The sequence below is a fragment of the Juglans microcarpa x Juglans regia genome, chromosome 2D, assembly GCF_004785595.1.
Source record: "Juglans microcarpa x Juglans regia isolate MS1-56 chromosome 2D, Jm3101_v1.0, whole genome shotgun sequence".
Lineage (NCBI taxonomy): Eukaryota > Viridiplantae > Streptophyta > Magnoliopsida > Fagales > Juglandaceae > Juglans > Juglans microcarpa x Juglans regia.
The window spans coordinates 1398932-1414279 of NC_054596.1; the positions used below are offsets into that span (position 1 = coordinate 1398932).

Below are 15348 nucleotides of genomic sequence, written 5' to 3' on the forward strand. Positions count from 1 at the left end.
ACCGCGGCGCACGTCTGTATATTTTGTCAAAGCAGTGAGACTCCGAGACTCGTCTCTCTCACTGTCTTTGCCTCTACAAGAAACCATTTCTTTCCCTTTCCCTGTAAATAGATATATGCATATTCTGGCAGAGAGAGAGAGAGAGCTGGGTCAGCCAAACGAACTCAAGCTGTCAAGTCCCAAAAACGTTCGGTCTTTCGCATTTCTAGGCTTAATACCTCCCGCAAGCCTCTCTCTCTCTCGCTCTCTCGCCACATTGCAAATCAGCCAATCTCCAATACTTTTCTCTTTTTCAGTTTTTTGGATTTTCCATTAATGTCCTCTTCTTCGTTCCATCTCTAATCTCAACCTAAACAAAAGGAAAAAGAAATTAATTTTGACTCTTTTGATTGATTCTTCAACTGAAACAAAGCAGAAAAGGCCTGCCAACCAGAAACTCCTGCGCATCAAGAACATTTCTTTTTCTTTTTCAGGTTTTTGTGTTTTACAATTCTTTGGTTCATTGATTTCCTCTCCACCTCTACTTTCATTAAAGACAGAAACTTTGCAATTCGGGTTACTAAGCTTGGAGCATTTTCAGTCCGAAGAGACTTATGGGACTTGTGCCGTAATTTCCTCTTCTCTGAAGTTTCTGGCAAGGCTAATCAGAATGCAGAGCAATCAGAAGTAGGTCGAATTTTGATTATGCAAAAAGAATCATAATTCTGATTCTTTTACTAATATGATTGATTTCTTGGCGGAGTTTTGGAGTACCCAGATTGAGAACTTGAGGATATATGATCAGCTGAAACGGGAAGCTCTGTCTTTCCCAGGAAAGTTGCTGGTTTTGCCATCTGGTTGATGCTTACAACTTTGCAAAGGGGTTATTGTACATATCTAGAACATTTGGAGGGGAGAATATGGGCTGCATTTGCTCTAAAGGAGCCTCAGCTAAGGAAAAAGTTGATGAATATGAGAGAGGGAAAGAGCTTAACAAGTCTTCTGCACAATTGGTGCCTACCGCTTCCTCAAAGAGAGAGGGTGGAGGGCTTGATGGCTCATTGCGTCCAGTATCTGGGACAACCTCACAAGCGAGTTTGGGGTCTCTCATTGCATCAAACAATGAAGTGAAGAAAACGATGGTTGTGGATAGACCGAGCAATGACCATCATCAGAGAAGGGCGACGACGGATATGGGTTCGAGTGGAGGTCATCTGGAGATGTCTAGGATTGTTAGCATGTCCCATGGTGTTAGAGGGGAGAAAGTTACAGCAGGATGGCCGTCTTGGTTAACATCCGTGGCAGGAGATGCCATCAAAGGGTTGGTGCCCCGACGAGCAGAGTCGTTTGAGAAGTTAGACAAAGTTAGTTTTAATTTTATGTTTTCTTTTTATTTCTTCTATTTAGTGCAACATATGTCTTCTTTGATCTGTTGCTGATATATGATTGTTTCTTTTGTAGAGATAAGACCTCTAGTTTGTTAGTGGTCTTCTGTGGCTGGTTTTTTGAGACAGCTTTCCTCTTTATTTGTCCCATAAAATCCTATACAGTTATCAATCATATCTGTTAAGTGCGTAATATCTGCTAAAGTGTAATACTCATGAAAATAAAAGATATTAGTAGAACAGGACAAGCTTATATACGTACATGATAATAAAATGATTGGCATCGCGTATTAAAATGTCACATTCACAATTTTTACATGCTCAGGGGTTAACGAATCTTTAAGATTAATGTTAAAATTATATAAAAAAAAAAATTGATTTATATGCTCGTTCAGTCTCTTATAGATTAATCTTCAATTGGGACGCTATTAATGCAGATTGGACAAGGAACTTACAGCTGTGTTTATAAGGCTCGTGACCTTGAAACTGGAAAAATTGTCGCATTGAAGAAAGTTCGATTTGTCAACATGGATCCAGAAAGTGTCCGTTTCATGGCTAGGGAAATCCATATTCTGCGTAAACTTGACCATCCGAATGTTATGAAGCTCGAGGGATTAGTTACCTCAAGGATGTCAAGCAGCTTGTACCTTGTCTTTGAATACATGGAACATGACCTTGCTGGGCTTGCAGCAACACATAGCATCAAGTTTACGGAACCACAGGTACCTTTGATTCTTGCTTTTGCTTTTAAAAACACTCTGTCATTTGTCCACACCTTGTGTTTAGAGCCAAAAAGGAAAAGTACTGATGGACCTTCCAGATTTATCTTTGGCCTCTAATATTGTAAGCCATTTAATTGTATACTTTTCACTGTCCGTTAAAATGTTTCCCAATCTCTTCTTAAACAATCAAACGTGTAAGAATCTACAGCGATATATGGTGTATTTTCGTAGTTGGAAAAAAACTGACATGAAATTTTCGTTTTGTTTATTCGATTAAAGTCACACACTTGTTTGCTTGCATTGATGCTAGTCTAAAATGGATATTTATCTGTTGCCCTCTCAGATTAAGTGTTATATACAACAATTGCTTCGTGGGCTTGAGCACTGCCATAGTCGTGGTGTCCTCCACCGAGACATCAAGGGTTCAAATCTTCTGATAGACAACGATGGAGTTCTTAAGATTGGAGACTTTGGTTTGGCCACCTTTTATGAGCCTGATCAAAAGCAGCCATTGACTAGTCGTGTTGTAACTCTGTGGTATAGAGCACCTGAGCTTTTACTTGGTGCTACGGAATATGGAGCTGCTGTTGATTTGTGGAGCACTGGTTGTATTCTTGCAGAACTGTTTGCTGGGAAGCATATTATGCCGGGGAGAACGGAGGTAATCTCCTTTACGTTGAATTATTTGGGTCATATTAGACATACTTCTGAGGGTTTAAAGAACATTACCCATTCACATGTAATACCGTACTTTAAATACACATGCCTGACAATCAACATTGATAACTAAGAGTATGCTCTGGGTATATAGAACTCATGCTTGTAATATAGCAATTGTCATCTCTACCTTTAATTTTTTTTTTTTTTCATCTGTACCTTTAATTATTTTTAACTAAAACCATCCAACTTTTATCAGGTGGAACAAGTGCACAAGATTTTTAAGCTTTGTGGGTCGCCCTCTGAGGTCTACTGGCAGAGATCAAGATGGGCTCATGCATCTAGTTTCAAACCTCAACGCCGATATAAGCGCTGTGTTGCTGAGACATTCAAAGACTTTCCTTCTTCAGCTTTGTCTCTTGTTGATAAACTTCTTTCAGTAGAACCAGAGAATAGAGGATCAGCTGCATCTGCACTAGAAAGCGATGTAACTTTTGAGTTCCCATTAATTCATAGACCTTATCCCGAACTTGGGATACTTTACTAACCTTATTTATGATTTTATTGCAATTATTGGGCATTTGTGTATAATGTCGACTTTTCCATTTCAGTTCTTCACAACAGAGCCCCTACCTTGTGAACCATCAAGTTTACCAAAATATCCTCCAAGCAAGGAGTTCGATGCCAAGCTTCGAGACCAGGAAGAAAAACGGTATACTATTGTGGCTATTATCTCTCTCTCTCTCTCTCTCATACAGAAGCAGAAACTAAATTGTTTGATTCGTTGATCCATGAATAGCTCAAGCCGTGTTTAATGTTTTTACTTCACCTACTCATCAAAAGAGACGAATATACTCTCCAAAATGTTTTTGCTTCTGTGATATGTCATAATTGCTGACACATAAGATGCTATCATAGATTGAACTTCCAAGCAATGCTGGTGATGATTTATTTCTTATACTTTCTAGCATTGTGTTTCCCTAATTTGTTTTTTTATTTGGCCACCTGTTCTTTAGTAGGTTCTCTCCATGTGTCATGATTTTGTGGTTGATGGACCATACACATTTTTAGATTAAGGTCAAATTTGCTATCCCATGTGCATCTGAATTACAAGAACAGCAATGAACTGGCTCTTGGGGTGCATTTGTCAGTGTATCAAATAGATATATCTGAAACTTTAAACATTCTTGTGTAGTGCATTTCAAACTGTGTTGCCTCTTGCAAATAAAAATGCCAAAGGAAAAAGAAGTATTTTAAAACTTGTACCGGAACTTATTATTAAAGCTGCTTGGCACATGGCTTTGGCTTGGAGATATTATTTTCATGGAAGACTTAATTCCAACATTTGGCAAAGCTTGATCGATGAAGTCATTTTTCGTAGTATCGTTTTGAGAATTTCAGAAGGTTATGTGTTCAACATTTATTTGGACTTCACAATAAGTGCACTCTCTTTTAATTTCAGGCGAAAAGCTGAAACAGTAAAAGGACGTGGTTCTGAATATGTTAGAAGGGGCTTGGGAGATACCAAGGTAGTGCCAACGCCAGAATTCACTGCCCAGGTAGATATTTCTTTTAAGGTACTTTTAAGGCTTGAAGGACTACTATTTATTATCCTTTTACTTTTCATTTATGCCTTCACTCATATGGCAAACATAAACATGGCAGGGACAGTCAAATTCCAAAACCTCGAGTCACAAGTATGATCCCCTGGAGGATGGTGGGTCTGGTTTCCGGATGGAACCACCTAGAGGAGCAAGCCAGAGTGGCTACTCTCATTCTAATTCAATGGTACATCCTAAAGCAGTAGGATCATCATGGAATAAGACGGCAGCACCTGCAAGAAACAATGGTGACTCTAAGATGCAGAAATCTCACATGCTCCCGGCAGCTCCAGTCCCATCCAACTCTCCTCTAAAGAAGGATGAAAGGATGTCTGGAAAAGAAATGGTAAATTATCAACTAACTCTTCAGCTCACATCCCCTACTTTAAGTTTACTTGTTTAAAATTTGAAAGGACATGCACAAGGGTTGATAGACAATTTGAAAATAATGCACAAATTCTTCTGACGGTTAAATAAAATGTGAAGGGCTAAATACGTGTGTCGAATATGTTTTATAATCAGTATGTTTATATCTCTCCTTCATGAAGCTCAGGAAACTCGTGAATGAAAAACTATACTTAGAAAACGTGATATAAAGTCTAGAAGTTATACTTTCTCTATTCACACTGTCTTTCTTCTCTCCTCTTAGTTAGTGAAACCAAGATTTCATATTAATCTATATCCATACAAAAATTTATCTTTTGCACACGTCCATTAGCTGAAAATTTTCCATCGTGAAGAACTACTGACTCCCTCATTTGATTGCAGGGATATGTACCGAAGAAGAACAGAATCCACTACTCTGGACTATTGATGCCGGCTGGGGGAAACATTGATGACATGCTCAAAGAGCACGAGAGACAAATCCAACAGGCAGTACGTAAAGCACGCCTTGACAAGACGAAGGACCAATAATAACAATAATAAACTAGGATAATTACCATTAAAAAGCCCGCCAAGTCTTTTGGGGAAGGGAAGCTGGATACTCTTCTTCTAGCCTTCGTCAATTTTTGCTACAAAATAGTTGCTGCTATTAGGATGTAAGCCCGCATTGGGCTTGTTAATGGATGGATCAACAATGGCTGCAGATATTAGTGAATGTCAATGTCAATGAATCACTACCGTTTGATTCATGTTATATCAAATTCTTGGCCTGCCTGCAGCTCCTGCATCATTAACCATGCTTGCATTCCTTCACATGCTCCTACAAAGATGTGTTGGAATTGTTCGAAGTTTGTTTATTCAAGTAAAATATGCATATTTTCCTGAATCCCATTCTGATCCCTGGAAAGACAATTGACTTGCTCTCTTGCAAACTTGTGGGGATTGCAGTGGCCGCCTGAAAGAAGGCTCTGATTTCTGTTCCTAATTCACGCCTTTGCTATCAATATCATATAAAAAAGTGCACCAAACACAATTGCATTTCGACGAGGATTTTTAAACAAAAGGGATCGCTGAAGTCCTGCTCGAGGGATCACTATACAAAAGTTTTTATACGTTTAACGTAACCTAGAGCGTCATTACGTACAAAACCATATATTTATAGGTTTTCTAATTAAAACAAAATAGATCGGGGAAAGACAAAAGAAGGAAGTGTTGTCAAGAAGCTGAGAGAAAATCTTTCCATTTGAAAAGCCACAGAACTTCCTGTACAATAGGCTTTACTCATAATTTGGTTACATGTCTCGCTTCAAATTTGGGATCGTTTTTTTATTTATTTAGTAGGCATCCATAGGCTCATCCAAATAACTACATATCTTGCTTAGGTTTCCGGCTCAGTTCTGAGTAGTGACCGCCCATTAGCTGCAAAATCTCCTCCCATAAACCTTCCGATGAAGAATCAGATAGACACCCACCAATCAAGTTCGAGCTGCAAGCAGCCACATACCAGTAATCAGATTCAATCTCCTCTCTCAACTGGTCCAGCTGCCACCCAGCATAACCAACAAAGAATCTGAAATCCTGAGGCTTAAGAACACCCTTCTTTACCAGCCCTGCAGCCTCATCCAAAATGTTTCTAGCACCAAAGCACAGGCCAGGGATCACCTCTTCAAACCCAGGAAGCTTCGGTTTTTCCCCAGATTTTAACAAAAACATGCTTGCCTCAAGAGGCCCACCAAAATGCAAGGAGCAATCAGAAAAGGTGGTTGCTAGATCAAGGTTAGTGGGCTTCATGTGTTTGATCCTTTTGTGAAGAGGGCGGTTGATGACAACCCCAAACGGGCCTTCTTGTGGGTGTCTGGTTCCAGATCTGAGAAGGAGAACAACAGTCCTTTCAAAGGTCCGCACTCCATCAAGTTTTTCTGTGGCAACAAGGACACAGCCAGTTTCAGGTACTGGAATAGGATGGGCCCATTTCAGGCCGAGAGATTTGGACTCGTGGGGTTTCACACCCTCACCGTGAGCATCAGGCTCTGCCTTCTCTGCCTGAAAATAATCAAAGTAAAAATTTGAACTCCTAAGAAAAACAAAAGAATAAATTTACATTTTATGGAGCATGATTTACAATTATCCATTACACATGTAGACAAAGGGCGGAGCTGAAAGTGGATTCCCAAGCACCTCATGCATAGAGGCCACCCTCACTTAATTGGACTGTCTAATCCATATAAATCACGATTACAAACAGGTTGATTTGTGCCAGGCAGCAGCAGTGAACAAACCCAAGAAAAATCTGATTACAAGTGGGTGAGTGACCCAACAATCCAGTGAAGTGCTGGCTCATAGGGCATGCCAGAAAATCCTTTTGAGAACTTTTCAAATTATCTTCCTACATGCGGAAGCCCAAGATCACCAACAACAACCCAACAAGGACAAAACATATGGTAACCCATCTAATACACAGATTGGCAGTTGGAAGCTCTTATCTCACCACCTTAATAGTGTATACCACATGGAATAAAACACAAAACACCTTTAGGACTCAACAATTAACAACTTTAATTTCAGGAAGGAAACAGCCATACGACTCATTCAAGAAAAAAAATACATTACCTGCTCCCGAGCAAATAAACTTGCTCTGAATTCCCTCCAGTCCGATCGCTGGGATTTATTTGAAGCAGTGTCATTGGATCTGTTTCCATCAGAGGAGTTGTTTCTTTTCACACCATCTCCTTCTGGAATAGATCGATCACCATCTCCTGTATTTATTCATGAGAATGGAGTATTATCACCAAATGAAATTTAACATTTAACACTATCTTGCAATAATGTTCCATATAGCATTGAAGAAGAACACATTCCGATTCCAAAATTGAGAACCTGGAATCAATTCTTAAGAACAAGAAGAAATAGTCCAAACTCTCATAATCCTCAATCAAATTGTTTCTAAACACATGATTGAATTATACCTATTAGAAATTTAAAAGGAATATAAAACAATAAAGCATCCACAAACCGAAAACACACCGCTCTAATAATGGAAGAAAGGCCAATAAGCTAATGCAAAGATTTAAACAGGATAAGTCAGACTACATAAAAATAGAATATAACACTTTAACACATTGACGAGAAGCAAAGTAGTATTGGTTAAGGACGATATCTAAGAAAGATGCCTAAGATTGCTCAGTCATATGCAAGAATCAGCACCAACTATATGTGATGTGTGTTATGTCTTACATGCACAAGGTTCCCCAGAGGCAAGAAGAAGACCTTGAAAAAGAAGGCTGAAGTAGTACGCAAAGTTGTACAATAAAAATAAAATAAAATTACAGAGGAACCCAAAAGCGACATGTATACTTGATTTTTGCATTATCTTAAGAAAGACACACAGCATGTCATCATCTTGCATTAGGGGTTTGGAAGGGAAACCATCAACGACTCAATATGTAGTTGATTACAAGCTTTGATGTTTCTTTGATGTTAGAATCATACCCATCCAAATGTTTCCACACAGAAACAATATTAAAGCAAAACTAACTAGACATGATTGAACCAAAGTGTTATTACTATTATGAAAGATTCATCCCATATTGTCCCTGTTTCAATATTCCAGCAGTTGTATTTTATAGAGTATCATTGACTATTGCTAAATGTGAAGAATGTATAAATAACCGCAGATAACTTTTGCAGGAAAACAGTTGAACCACACCACAAGTCTGAAGCTTTAGAAACTGCATGGAACAATTAAGAGGCAGTTCAACGGGTAGATGCCCGCATTATGCCATGGTTGGCTTCTTATCAAACAAGAGAGAAAGTTCCGGTCCCTTGTTCCAAACAACCAGTCAAATTAGCTGGCTTGCCCAATCTTCTTAATAGGTTGATTTTATTTGTTCATTCATTAATTTGTAATCAAGAATACCTTTAGAAACCAGCTTTCCTAATCTAATTAATCTCCTAGGTATACAAAAGATGAAGAGAAGTCTACCATATGGAAGAACTAAAAATTGTTGCTGTCCCAAGGTCAAGTTCTTTCGGGAGACTGAAAAGAAAAATTCCAGAACAATCCATTCTGCTTCAGGAATACAGGGCCTGACCAGCTCCCCATCATTGGTCAATATAAGAGATCACCTCTCCAAATTAAATTATTAAACCTTCTAAAATAAATAGCAGATAAACAAAAATAAAAAGAGAGAAGAAATTACAAGAAGAGCTTGAACATGTAACGAAGCATTCAACTTTCAGCTTAAAGTAAAGTAGTCCACTCGGCTAACCATTCAACCGGCACATATTTATTCTAGACAATTCAAAATGTTTGGATGATCTGGATCCGATTTTTTCTGAGATAATAAATTACTTCTCCAACAAAAAGGACTTTTTTTTAACCAACTTTCAAAGAAGTCCTCAATGCTAAACTAAAAATATACCTGATATTCGATTTATGCGATGTATTCTGGTTAACACAAAGCCTAAATAGGATTGATTTAAGTTTCTACTTTTTGTTGCCCGGCTCTTTGCAAAATAGAACTTCGACAAATACTAAGTACTTCAAAGTATAGGTCTTTAATGTAATTATAGTTCTATCTCCCCGGTTATGTCAGTTACCAAGCAGAGCTAAAAGTCAACCTCGGAAACCTCGAAACGAAATTCGCACAACATCAATCAAACCGAAACAAACCCATAATTGAAAACAAATCCGAAAGTCCCAGGAACCGAAATCCACGATGATTGCACGCGAACTCTGGAGCATAGAAGTAAAATATAAAAAAAATTAAGAGGGAAAAAAGACCACATACCATTTTCGTGATTCTTCTTCGCCATAGCTCTGACAACCAAAGAAGAAGAAGCGCAAAGCCTGGGTCTCCTCAAAACTCTGATCTCACACAACCCCCAATCCTCTACTCTGGCAGAAGAAGTGGCTTTTCTCCCGAGGTTCCAAGACATGGGTTTCTCACGAAACGAGTTTCTGAGCAAGAGAGGGGTTCGAGTGGAGTTCTTGGCATGCACGGCCCACAGATCCATTCCTCCACAAAGACTTCACCGGCAAATGAACTCGAATTTTCTGGGCTTCTCAGTCCCTCTCTCTCTTTCTCTCTCTCTCTGAGACTTTCTCCCCTTACTCTCTGACGTTGGAAACGATGAGAAAGAAAAAGAAGGGTGAGAAAATCAGTGAAGGATATATATATATATATAAAAACAAAACAAAACGCAAATACAGAGAGTGAGAGAGAGATGGGAAAAGGAAAGATAGGGAGATAAATATGCTTCATTTAACCGAATTGTTTCTGTGACTGTGTTGGGGATGGTGATGGGTGTGTGCGTCAGTGTGGTGTGGAGGATTTTTCTGTGCGCAGTGTACGCGCACGTTAGAAACACTTGGCATTGTGTACGATAAATGTACGCCGGCGGGTAAAACTTAACTGACCCCACACTTCCGATTCTCCGAACACCTCAAGTCTTTTTTTTGTTGTTTTCTTCTTTCCAGTTTATTTATATTTCTGTTTACTCCTTTGTGCTGTTTTTCATTTGATGTGCATAAACGACAAGTAGTTCATAGTTAAATAGAACTATATGCAAGTTTTTTTTACCATTTAGAAAATGGTTTTTTTTTTTTTCTTTCATTTATAGAGATGCTTTACAAACTATATATATATATATATATATATTATTTTTTTAAAAACAAATCATATAATTTAATGAAGAGGTGAGAATGCATGGCTTGTAAACAATTAAAATATTAAATCTCATCCAGTTCGTTAGTTTTTCGCAAATGAGATAAATTAAGATAAAAATTGAATAAAATATTATTAGAATATATTTTTTTAATATTATTTTTATTTTAAGATTTGAAAAAGTTGAATTATTTATTTTATTTTATATAAAAATTTAAAAAATTTGTAATAATTAGATAAAATGAGATGAAATAAGTTGATAAGAGTTGTGAAAATAAAAAATAAATCTCACACGTGGGATGGAGGCCTCTGCACTTTCAAACAAAACCAAAACGGCATCGTTTTTTTTAATGTCACGTCGAACGCGTTGCTGCAGGGATTCCCCAAGCCTGTTGCATCCACCATTTTCGATATATATGTATCTTTGATGTCCTCAATGGGTCTAGATATTTCAGGCTACAATCTCTTCGTCTCCCTTGCATTTGGACTTGCATCTTGTTTATTCGAGCAATAATAATGACGACTTTCAGGAGTTTTAATTTTTTTTTAGATTAAATTCTCGAGAATCAATCATTCCAAAGGTTTTTTAAATTTCGACAGCCAAACAGGCCTTAAATAACTTAATTGAGCTAGTGCTCGCGTAAATTTATGCATTGGCAGCAGCCACGGAAAGACAGTCACGCCTACTCTCAAGGAACTGTCGCCGAAACTGCTCAAATTTTCCTGCTTTAACTGCTTCTCGTATCGTGCGGAAGAAGCCCAGATAATGGTGAGTATTATGTCTGCAACGTCAAGAATAGAATTATCAATGTTATCATAACAATACTAATGTTTATCATGGTGATTAAGAACAATAAGATATTGTACATTTCAAGCAGAATCTGAGCCAGCATTTCATGAACATTGAGCAGGTGATTTATGTATGCTTTTGTATGGTTCTGGCATGTATAGCAGCTACAGCTTTTGACTAGTGGTGAAGCATCTTTCCTGAACAAGAACAAAACAATAAAGATCAATCACAACTTTAGCCCACAACAAAACTTGAAATATTTAAGTTGTTATGTTGAAAAGGGGATCTTATCACTTACCTGTATACTGTAGCCCTTAAATTAATCTTTGTATGGTCAACTCCGATATCACTGAGCTGAAAATCAGATTTCTTTTTATCAACTCCATCCAGTGGAAAGGTAAGTGCAAAGCCTCCAAGGGTAAGGTGATATATATACCTGCCCAAAGTAATGTAAATAATTCAAATATTGTTGAACTAAACACGAGATAGAGATGCTCAGAAGATGAAAAATAGAGAAGAAACATACACAGAGTCAAAAAGATCAATGCCTGAAGCAACACCCTGCAAGACCTCCTCTGTGAGATTAATAAAAGAGTTTATTTGCTGAAAATTTATGAATCCACAATGACATATGTAAGAGCCCTACTAGCACAAAGAGATTTCATAAAAGAAAGTTTACAAACTGATGTGGTATGTTAGATCTATATTATAATATGAATAGTTTTACAATCTAATGCACCACAACGAGCCACGTTAGTTTGTGACTTTTATTTTGTGAGATCTCTTTGTGAACCAATCATTTCTCCATAAATAAACAAGGATACATTTCGGTATTGAAAACATGTGTGTTGGGAGAGTTGTCCTAAGTCATGAACCAACCAGGCACATCTGGACCCAAGTCAACATCCAACATAATGATCAAGCACTGAAGCCTCAGTAGTTCCGGCCGGGGGGGGGGGGGGGGGGGGGGGGGGGGGGGCGGGTGGTGGCGGGGTGATAGTGAATGTGATAGTGATAGAAGTAAGTTTGAAGTGTCTGAAAAACCCGATTAAAAAAAGGAAGCAAATGTTAAACATGGTACCTTATCACAAAAAATGTTAAACATGGTACCTGGAAGTCCAAGCCACATATCAGACGCGGCTTTCCTCTGGTAAAATATCCTGAGCATTGGCAGCAGCATTCAGTTTCAGAAACATTTGAGGAAATAATCAGTTTCAACATACAAAAAGAACTTTAAATGAATTTAAATGGTGACTGGAACATGGCTTGAGTTTGACAAACTATAAGAGATGAAATGACCCATAAGGGCCATCACTTTAAACCTGGCACAAACGTAACTAGTCACAACCACAATGAATCTCATAACTTAAACACATGTACAAGATTTAAATTAGTGCTGAGCGATTTTGTATGCGGGAGTTTCTAGAATTGATTGTGTTACAGTTTACTAATTAAAAAAGAAAAAGAAAAAAGAGTTGTCTGTCTTACAGTAACAGCATTCAGCAGAGCAGGGCGCTCATTCATGCTTTCTCCTAGCCCAAAGCCTCCAATCCAGTAACCTGCATAAGATATATCTAGTGGTCAAGTTGAGACAGAAAAGATAACCCCAGAGATAATTTCAAAAGTGTCGCCAATCTCCTGTAACAATCCAATCAAAGATCAATATCCTATAATAATCACATAACACCTCTGAAAATAAGCATAGAAAAATAAAAAATTTTGCTATCAAATAATCCAAAGAAAAGTAGATGATCTCTATTTCCTACTCTTCACACAAAGATATATGCTCTGTTTGATTCAGAAACAACAATTTCAAGTGCAACAAAACAACATAACAAAATATATATGCTAAATGTTTGGATGAGCATGTTTGCAGCCTACAAAAGAATATAGCTGCTAACATAAAAATACATGCTTGAGGAACTGGAGAAAATAAATTTACATCTTCAACTGTAATTTCTCTAAGCAATGCTTGAATCTCCACATATAAGTTAAGAAACTGGAAAATGTAGAAACCTGATACATTTCTCCTAGCTACCTCTTGTGCACATCGTCTGCGTTCTTCTATACTAGAACCTCCAACAACAGCTCCAAAAACAGCTCCGCCTGCCTACATTTTATGGATAAATACATGTTCATCATCAACAAATCTATATAACACGGAACTATCGCATCGATCTAAAGCATGCCACCGCTGAGCTCACAATTTACCAGTTGCTCTCGTAAGTTTTAATCAGCTGATAACATTTTTTTGATCCCAAATTATATTCATATTTACTTATCATAAACCAAGTTAGTTATCCAAATGGGGAGGGATATGGGTTTCATGTTCATGGACGTCGAACAGTGATCACAAATAAGGAGATGTCCCACACATCATAGCTCCTGCTCAAATTGCTAGATTTCAAAACAACATGATATCGCTGAATCAGGTTTCATTTAAAATCTCAAACAGTGCCTTTTGACTAAGAATTAATAACACAGAAATATCTTTTTACGGTAACTCATAATGTTCAAATATGGGTATCACATTACGATGTAAAAGGAGACCAGAAAGGCAAAAACGAATGGGCATTACTGGGCCTAATGCAATGCATTCATCCATCCATCTCACAGTTCGATCCACTGAGGTCTTGTTTCTCTTGTCAGATACCCATGTAGGCACTTCATCAGCCAAGGTAGCCCATATGTTCGGCCCCAAGGAAGAGATCATTTCCATGTATTCAACAGGTTTAATCTGAAGGCATGCAGAAATATATAAATATTTACAAATGGACTAAAAATGTTTCAGGTAGAAGTTAATCTGTTACTATACGGGCCAATTACCAAAAGACGACCACAAGGAGTCTCAAAGGATGCTCCTAACTTGTTAGTGCTATCACATTGAGGAAGGCAGTTAATAGAGTCCCTTGCTACAGCAGCAAGTCCATAGTCATGCAGACCAAGCATGTTATGAAGTCCTCCAACACTTGAAATGGTTTTAGGTGAAAGGCCTTCCAAGCTGCAGAATTAAATTAATGTCACACAGATTGCTCAACGACTAACTAAACTAAACTTGGTAATAAATTTATTCTATCTTGAGATTTTTTACTATACTTGGTAATAAATTTATTCTATCTTGAGATTTTTTTTACGAAGTCATCGTTCAATTTAAATCTGTTTGCAAGGAAAAGAAGTACCGCGTGACTACAAAGGCCGTGACCCCATAACTCAACACAATATCTAAGCTGGCACAATAACAAAAAAATGACAAGAACTTAAACAACACATTTCACAAACACCTTTAACGCACTTCCTATATCTGATATGTCCACTAACACAAACCAAGCAGGGAAGCACGTATTGTCTATTTAGAGACGAAACAATACAACAACAAAAATAAAATATATAACTAATAATAAGAATAAAAATGGGGAGGATTCGCAAATACGTACAAGTGAAGGGGACAAACTTGGAGTAGATGTGAATCAGGGGAAGGAAGAGAGGGAAGGAGGTCAGGGGAAATGAAAACGGGCAGCCCTTTACGTGTAGAAAGCAGAAGAGAAGGTGTCTCTATTGGGCTCGGGCAGCTTCCCAGATGGAGCACTCCTGCTCGTGCCCTTCCGTTGCTCCATGCCTTTACTGCGAACTTCATGCTCTCTCTCTCGCTCGCTGTCTCTGGAGGCGAGGAAGACAAGAAAGTCTTCTATGTGGAAACTCTGTTGTTTAGTATAAACAACATTGGATTTTGCTCCTATATAGTAATCCAAAAGTTGTGCAGCTTTGTGCTATTGGGTCCGCTCGACCCAGCCCAATCTCCCCACTCTGGGCTGAACAGAACCGCGCTTCGGCCAGGACGAAATCAAAATATTTAACAAGTTCTTGCTAAACACCACACACGGCTTACATTATATAATTTAATTTAAAATTTAATTTTTAAAATTTAAATTTTACAAATTAAATCTTATGTAACGTGGATAGTGTGATTTACACGACTTGATAATAGAATAATTCAATTAGGTTTATCCCATAACTTACAACTGTCAGATTCTTGTCAACCTTAACGGGATTACAGACACTAACGGTGTTAGTGAGAAGCTTGAATGGAGTGATTGGGAATGAGTTTTGCTATGTGTAAAAGTAAGGAGATATAATGGTATCCAGCAGTCAGATGACCTGTTTGCA

At 38.0% G+C, this 15348-nt stretch overlaps 3 protein-coding genes across 3 annotated transcripts; 1 reads left to right on the plus strand and 2 right to left on the minus strand.

Moving 5' to 3' along the window:
- LOC121249686 (probable serine/threonine-protein kinase At1g09600) lies at positions 1–5609 on the plus strand. Its single transcript, XM_041148438.1, has 8 exons — positions 1–1343; positions 1802–2086; positions 2430–2747; positions 3003–3230; positions 3355–3455; positions 4206–4302; positions 4409–4690; positions 5113–5609. The coding sequence occupies exons 1-8, from the start codon at positions 900–902 to the stop codon at positions 5257–5259; spliced, it is 1902 nt and encodes a 633-aa protein (XP_041004372.1). The 5' UTR covers positions 1–899; the 3' UTR covers positions 5260–5609.
- Positions 5610–5940: 331 nt separating this feature from the next.
- LOC121249687 (UPF0301 protein MAB_4928c-like) lies at positions 5941–9959 on the minus strand. Its single transcript, XM_041148439.1, has 3 exons — positions 9519–9959; positions 7339–7484; positions 5941–6771 (listed from the first exon to the last, which is right to left on the minus strand). Exons 1-3 carry the CDS (start codon positions 9742–9744, stop codon positions 6094–6096), a joined length of 1050 nt encoding a protein of 349 aa, XP_041004373.1. The 5' UTR covers positions 9745–9959; the 3' UTR covers positions 5941–6093.
- A 1065-nt stretch (positions 9960–11024) lies between these two features.
- On the minus strand, positions 11025–15036 carry LOC121249693 (queuine tRNA-ribosyltransferase accessory subunit 2-like). The gene is made up of 10 exons (XM_041148448.1): positions 14619–15036; positions 14011–14185; positions 13763–13921; positions 13201–13294; positions 12673–12743; positions 12321–12344; positions 11711–11787; positions 11483–11620; positions 11262–11381; positions 11025–11176 (listed from the first exon to the last, which is right to left on the minus strand). The coding sequence occupies exons 1-10, from the start codon at positions 14816–14818 to the stop codon at positions 11041–11043; spliced, it is 1194 nt and encodes a 397-aa protein (XP_041004382.1). The 5' UTR covers positions 14819–15036; the 3' UTR covers positions 11025–11040.
- Between the last annotated feature and the right edge of the window lie 312 nt (positions 15037–15348).